Here is a 7141-nt window from a genome sequence, read left to right on the forward strand (position 1 = left end):
GAGGGGGGTGTAGGGGATATACATTTCAGGTTACAAAGCATATTGATCTTATAACACTGGTATTGACTTATGTACTAAAGGCACAAAATGATTATAATCCCATCTAGCTGGCCAGATTAGATGTCAAACCTTAATGTCTCTGGATAGTGAAAGACACACTGACCAATCATTCTTGGAGAAACAGAGGATCAATTGGGTTGAATTGTTTTTATCTAGATGCTATTGTTTTCCACATGCTCAAGCCAGCATAAAGGGGAATCTAGCTGCCCTTACCCACCTTCTCAATGGTCAATTAACTGCATGGTCTGGAGGTCCAAGCATACAGGTTAGGGCTGTTTATGCAGCGTAACATATGGCGTTTGGAACAACTGATCAATATCTAATGTTTGTGACTAACATAGAGTTGAACAATAAATATAAATGAAACACATCAGAAAAGGGTTTTAGTGACAACTATCTTTCTTTCTCTAGACAAGCATATGTTTTGTTGTACAAGTGGCCATACCTATGTGCACAGCAGATACCCTTCTTTTCACTTTAGTTTTCAGGAAACAATAAATCAAATGCTCTTGCCTCTAAAAAGTGTCGTCTGTGGCTGTCTACTGAGGTTTGCGGTATTATATAGCTTTTTCAGTTATAAGATTGGACAACAATTTTCTAATGTATAAAGCTTCCATAGACCTATGAGGGTGGTAAATGGTAAAGTTATATACCTCCTGTTCCAAGGCAAGTTTTTGGCAGACTACAGCAGAATATTATGGTAATTTGTAAACTTGGTTCAGCTGAGAGTTTAATAAGTTTTAGTAGAAAGGGGAGGGGATAGGGTGGAAAGCAATATGCTGGTAGCAGTTAATCAGAAAAGGAATGAGAGTGATTTGAACAGATGTTCTGAAATAGGAACAAATAGGAATTCAATTGTGGATGCACAATGCTTGTAAATCAATCTCTTAGTACCACCTGTGCAATTTATTTAGCTGATGGGCTGGTATGCATTTTGAATGCATAATTTTAACTTTCTCCCCAAAAGACCAAATACACAAAATCATGTGGTGTTAGTTTGTATTGTAGCCAAAATATGTAAGTTCACCACCTGCACCAAGGATCTCCATGTCTGAATCAATAATCGAAGTCAGATTTTCTGACCTGCCTGATTAAAGGAGAACTATGAGATGAGTGATTTCCACTCACCTCATAGTTCTAGCTGACCTTTGACAATGAGACTGTCACAGGTCGGCTCAGTAGATCGGGAGGTGAGCGAACACATACCGGGTTCGCTCACCTCTCGATCCTGTCACGGCTCTCTGCCGTGACAGGGGGAGGGGCTGGATTCCCCTCTCCCCGCTCCGATCTGCCATCGCTGACTGGCGGAACGGACGGGGGAGGGGGCGGGTACAGCTGGCTCTGCCTCTAGATAGGCAGAGCTAGCTGTCACTCACGCAGCTGGGCGGATCTCGACGTCGAGGTCGGGATCCGCTCCGGCTGTGGCGTCTCAGTATACCGCGAGCTGTAGCTCACGGTATACTGAGCTTAGGGTAATGGGAGGACGCTAGTTTGTGTCCTCCCGTTACCCTAAGGAGAACTATGGGGAAAAACACTGACCCCATAGTTCTCCTTTAAGTATTCCTCTAGAGCAGTGTTTCCCAACCTTTTTTTTAGTCATGGCACCTTTTAAAAGTATGCAAAATCTTGAAGCACCCCTATCTAAAATGTATAAAAGGTAAATGTATAAATGTGGTGTGACTTCTCCAAAATCTATATTAGACCCTTATCTGAGATTGGGATCTGGTATAAATTTTAAGGGGGAACTCAATCCAAAAATCACAAAAAAGTGGGGTTCCCCCCCACACACTAGGAGCCCCCCTTCACTTCAGAAGCCCCCTCCTTTCACATCAGAGTCCTCCCTTAACCTCACATGCCACCCTTCACTTCAGAAGACCTCTTCACATCAGAAGCTTCCCCCCTTTCACACCCTTTACATCAGAGCCTCCTTCAGGTCAGGGGCCACAGAAGTGGCAGCATAGCAGAGAGTAGGATGCAGAGCAGGCCAGGATGGAGGTGAACTTCCATCTTTTTCCCACCCTCCCTGGATTAGTTTCATTCGTTTCCATGGTGCAGGCAGCCAGCCTGTCTGCACGATGCAAAGACATGAGGCTGTGCAAAAATGTTGATGCTCCCTGTGGAAGCCAGAAGGCATCACCCTGGTTGAGTCTGCTTTAGGAAGTGACCAGAAGGCAGCTTTAGGGGCCACCTACAGAAAGCTCAATGAGGGCAACTAGTTATGGTCCTATATCTGGATAACTTACATAGGTGCAAAGATTCAGCTGTAAGATTATTGACCTACTGTGTCTGAAATACAATTAAAGTGTATGTAAACCCTAGCAATTCATTTATTTGTTCCATTTGGTCTGTTAAACACACCATTGAAAGCATTTTGTTATATCAAAAAGAGTGAAAAGACCGGTTGATCTGGACAGAAATTCAGAACTGCCCTATGATCTGTGCTCTCTACCTAAAACTGTTATCATAAACAGTCTATTTAGCCCTCCTGATTCTTATTTCAGGACTAAAATTAAATTAGTGCCTATGCTTTGGGGATGAAAACTGTGTGAGTGGTTGAGTAGTTTAGCAAACTAAAACTAGTCAGGACTGACACCACTCATTCTACAAAGAAACTTTGTGTTGTCAGCCCCAAAAAGGAAATTAAGTGCTCAGTGAATTTCATCAGGTATTTTTCTGTACTTGCAGGGTCCTTAAAGCGAGAAAACATGGGGAAAAACATGTGTCTGGCAGAGATATACTGCATATGTTTTATTTGTATTATTTTGTCTTGATATATGCTTTAATGATCTTGTTTTTTAAAAATGGAGCTGTTACTTTTACCTAATTGTTTGGCAATGTGCAAGCTGCAGATTAGCAGGCCAGATATGGTAAACCCTCACTAATCATATATTTTCTGTTCTCATTAGCTGTGCTATGCTTATTAGCTACAGATTTCTAGGGGCAAAAGATAAAAAAAAGCTCACATTGTACTGTGGTAAATTCAGATATTTTTAGATTAATACCCGGGAAACGAAATGCCTCTTTTGGACGCAGCTGCATTCTGTGCTGTGGCTGCATACAAACTGGACGAATAGCAATGGCCAGTTTGTGTGCAGCCAGAAGCTCAACAGAAGCGCCAGCTCTGCACTCAACGCGTCCAGGGTCGGTCAAAGGCTCTCTCCACATGTAACTTCCTGGATGAGTGGTTACATGTGAACAGTGGTGGCATCAGCCATTGATTTTTGCAGAGTACAAATCTGACAATTGGAGATGCTGTCCATGACTCTTTGCACAAACTGTGTGCATGCAGCATTTAGCTTTGCCGGCAGAAATCATAAGACCCTCAACGGAGACCATCCCCATGTGCCTTAGTATTTTGAAGGGAAGTCAGCAATGGTTTCTACATGATTCTTTTAGTGCAGGTTCCCTTTAAAGGAAGAAGAGAGAGGAAGAAGGGCATTACTACCATGATGATGTCTATTCACAGTTCAGCAAGTAGATTTGGAGATGGGAAGGTGACACAAAAAGCTACAGATTCTAAATAGTGGTGGCACATTCTAGCTATTCAAATAATATGATTGTGTGAACCATAAAAGCAGATTAATTGATTATGAATATTTTGGCAGGTCAGAAGGTGTTTCGGTAGTTTTTCTAGCTGTCTGTCTAATGTTCCTATGTGAATAGAGACCGGGCAAAGGAAATAGACCTGATTGCTGGAGGTTTAAGAATTTAACTTGACACACTGTACACTTTCCTGGACCAATACTTTAGCACAAGCAGTGCACAATAAGCATTTCTCCACAGTCAGGAAACTCTTGTATTTATTTCAGCTTACCAGCTATAGGATTTAATTGTGCACATGGGGGTTTGCGTGTGCCAGCAATTTTGCTGGCACAAAAACAGCAATTGAATGAAGGCCTGTCAGTAAGAAGGAATGTATCCTAATAACAATTCTCCATTTTCCAGATGTAAATGAATGTGAAATGCTAAATGGAGTCTGTGGTGAGGCCCGATGTGAAAATGTAGAAGGCTCCTTCCTCTGCCTGTGTGCTGATGATAACCAGGAATATGACCCAATGACTGGGCAATGCAGATACCGCAGCATGACAGGTACATCAAATAATTTAATCTATCGTTGACCTGTTGAAAAGGGAAAAATGCAGAGTGCAAATCAGAGTAACGTATAGTATCCACTCCAAATTAGTTTGTATGGATCAGACGTCAACAGAGTGAAATCTGATTATTGCACTTTCCACATGATGCAATGCCTACATCTATTTTATAGGGGCCTATTTGTCAAGGTCCGAATATCTATTTCACTTTTTTTGCTAAGAAAAATATGTTTCTACTTCTTTATAAAGCTGTTCTGAGCAATATCTTCATATTTCAAGTAAGATAAGAGCAAAACCTTTCATACAGATAACTCCCTCTTTTTAAAAACTTTGCAACGCTTGTTTAATCAAACATTTTGCTGATTATTTGCACCAACTGCTGCCAGGGGTAATCCAATTATTCTTAACAGAAGAAAACTTACAGTAGAACAGAAGCACATACTTTTCTTTTTTTTTGTAGATTGCGTAAGGGAGGGTTATAACTTGGGATGCACCGAAATTTGCGGCCAAAAATTCAGTGCATCCCTAGCTTCTCTCCCTCCCCGCTGGAAGCTGGTTTGTGTCCCCTCTAATCTCCGCTGATCTCCCCCACCTGTGTCGGCAGAGGCAGCGGGGATCGGATTGAACAAAGACTGGCACCCAGCGGGAAGAAGAGAAGCTGTCAGGATGCCGAGCAGGGCAGTGCAAGGAGGACACAGCTGTCAGCTGTTACAGAAGGCCGAGCTCTTCTACTGCACCCCCTCACTTGGCCTCCTGTGACAGGTGAGTGAGGATAAAGAATGGATTACAAACACTCAGCGCTCAGTACTGATCGCTGAGTGTTTGTAAATAACTGAGGACATAGTACACTTACTGTGTCCCCAGTTATGAATGAACAGAAAGTGCTCTATTTCACTTCCGGTTCATTCGTGATTGTAGACATAGTAACTGATACTATCTCCTCAAATTATGAATGGACAGTACAGAGGCTTCCTGTTCATTCATAACAGTGGCTGCTGTGTCCTCAATCTCTCTTTCTATTTTATAGTGGAAATATCAGGGGTTTACTTAGATTAAAATACTAAAAAAATATTTAAAACATTTTAAAAAGGTTGGGGAAAAAAATTATTTTTTGGTTTCAGTCTGACAATATTTTTCCGTTTCGGTTTCTGTCTAAAAAATTCATTTTGGTGCATCTCTAATAATAACCCTTGTCAGACTCTTTTTTGACCATCTGTATTCCATTGCGGAGATTTCCCTTCACACCCTGTCCGATAGACAGGTGAACAGCATAAAAAATTGTTTCGGACAAAATGAATGAAAAGGCAACAAACCTCCGAATTCGAAAGTGCAATGCACATAAGAAAAAACCCAGCAGCGGCAATATTGACCAGTGACACATTCTGCGCATGCGCGCTGCTGTCTTGGAGGCTAGGCTTATGCCGTCATATGCATGTATGGGCACCACCATCTTGAACCCAGCAAGATGGCGGTGACCAAACAAAACAAATTATTGTATGCCCAAATATAGTTTTTCATATATTCGGGCATATATTAATTTGTTATTTCAGATTTGGACGAACTGGTGAATCAATGGAATTTCATCATTCAACAAGATCGTCCGAATCCAAATGCACATGTCTACTGTCCGGTAACCACAAAGTGAGGGAAATCCCTTGGGTTCAGCAGGATCACCAGAACAAATGTCACCATTGGAATATTTCCCTTCTTTTCCTGTTCTAGTGGCAACCCAAAATTTGGGATTTTCTTTCAATATCACTTTTAGTGATAACAGTCAGCAGGACAACTAGAGAGGGTGAATCTCCCTACTAAGAACACAGAGAGCAATAAAAACCTGACAGATGTTCTAATCTCCCTCCACTCCATTCAAAACTAAAACAAAAGTTTTGGCTTCAGTTGCACTTTAAAGTAGTACTAACTGCTTACCATTAAAAAAACAACAACTGTATGTAACTTTATAGTGTAGACATAACCCTTTTACCACAGTCACCGTAATTCTTATGGGGTGGCAGCAGCAGTACCCTGTATACAGACTCCCAGTTGCAATAGCAACCTGGACTTTTTTTAACCATGTAAAGTTGACTGTCCACTTTCTAAAGTCACCCAATCACTTCCAATGGAATGTTTCAGTGGTGAGATCAGTGGACGATCAGTGATCATCTGTTCACTGATCATCCCAGTGAAGAATGAAATTGGAAGCCATTAACCTTTCAACACTTCCAGTTTCAGAGATCTCTTTCCCAGCCACTGTGGCTGGGGATAAATCTAATCAAGCACAATCGTTGTGCACGTTGGAATGGGAAAAATTATTCTAAAGCCAATATTCATAGTTAACTCTAAGAGGGTTATTCACTACGCTGCCGAAGGCAGCCGAGTGAATGCCCGAGCCGAAGTGAACTGAGCAGAACAACGTTCAGCTATTTACTTTGGCTTAGTACGACTAAAATCAGCCGTACATCGGCTGACCCAAAGTGCAGAAGCCATTCGACTTAGCAGATCCAACATCTTGATCGGCTGAGTTGAAGCTCCTTCAGTTCACTAGCTGCCGTTCACCCCTATTCCCATAGGGGCCAAATGGCAGTGAGTGAATAGCTGAATGCCATTCGGCTCGGCTATTCTGCTCGCTGCCTCCAAGGTAGCGAGCAGAATAGAAAAAATGTTAATAAATTAAAAAACATTTTTACAAATTATTTAAATCAATGTAAAAAAATATTTAAAAAAAAAAAGTTAAGAAAATAATTTAAAAAATGTAAAAAGAAAAAAAAACAGCATGGGGCCCCCTTCCAAACAATACCAGACCCTTTAGGTCTGATAGGAATGTTAGGAGGGACTCCAAGTTAACAATAAAAAAAGTGTGTGGCGTTGTCCCCCAAAGTCATACTAGGCCCTTAAGGTCTGGTAGGAACTTTAAGAAGGAACCCCACCCCAAAAATGGGGGGGAAAACATGGGGTCCCCCCCTAAAATACCCATCCAGACCCTTGATCCAAAC

The 7141-nt window shown here is 41.6% G+C and overlaps 1 protein-coding gene across 2 annotated transcripts in view; it reads left to right on the top strand.

The window, feature by feature from the left end:
• The window catches only part of LTBP1 (latent transforming growth factor beta binding protein 1), a 169663-nt gene that overhangs the window by 130871 nt on the left and 31651 nt on the right, over positions 1 to 7141 (top strand). For both annotated transcript variants that reach the window (XM_018552900.1, XM_018552899.1), the window contains one exon: positions 4006 to 4149. In XM_018552900.1, coding sequence (XP_018408402.1) covers positions 4006 to 4149 — 144 coding nt within the window. The remainder of the gene's footprint in view (positions 1 to 4005; positions 4150 to 7141) is intronic.

The sequence above is a fragment of the Nanorana parkeri genome, unplaced genomic scaffold, assembly GCF_000935625.1.
Source record: "Nanorana parkeri isolate BGI_ZX_2015 unplaced genomic scaffold, ASM93562v1 scaffold100, whole genome shotgun sequence".
Lineage (NCBI taxonomy): Eukaryota > Metazoa > Chordata > Amphibia > Anura > Dicroglossidae > Nanorana > Nanorana parkeri.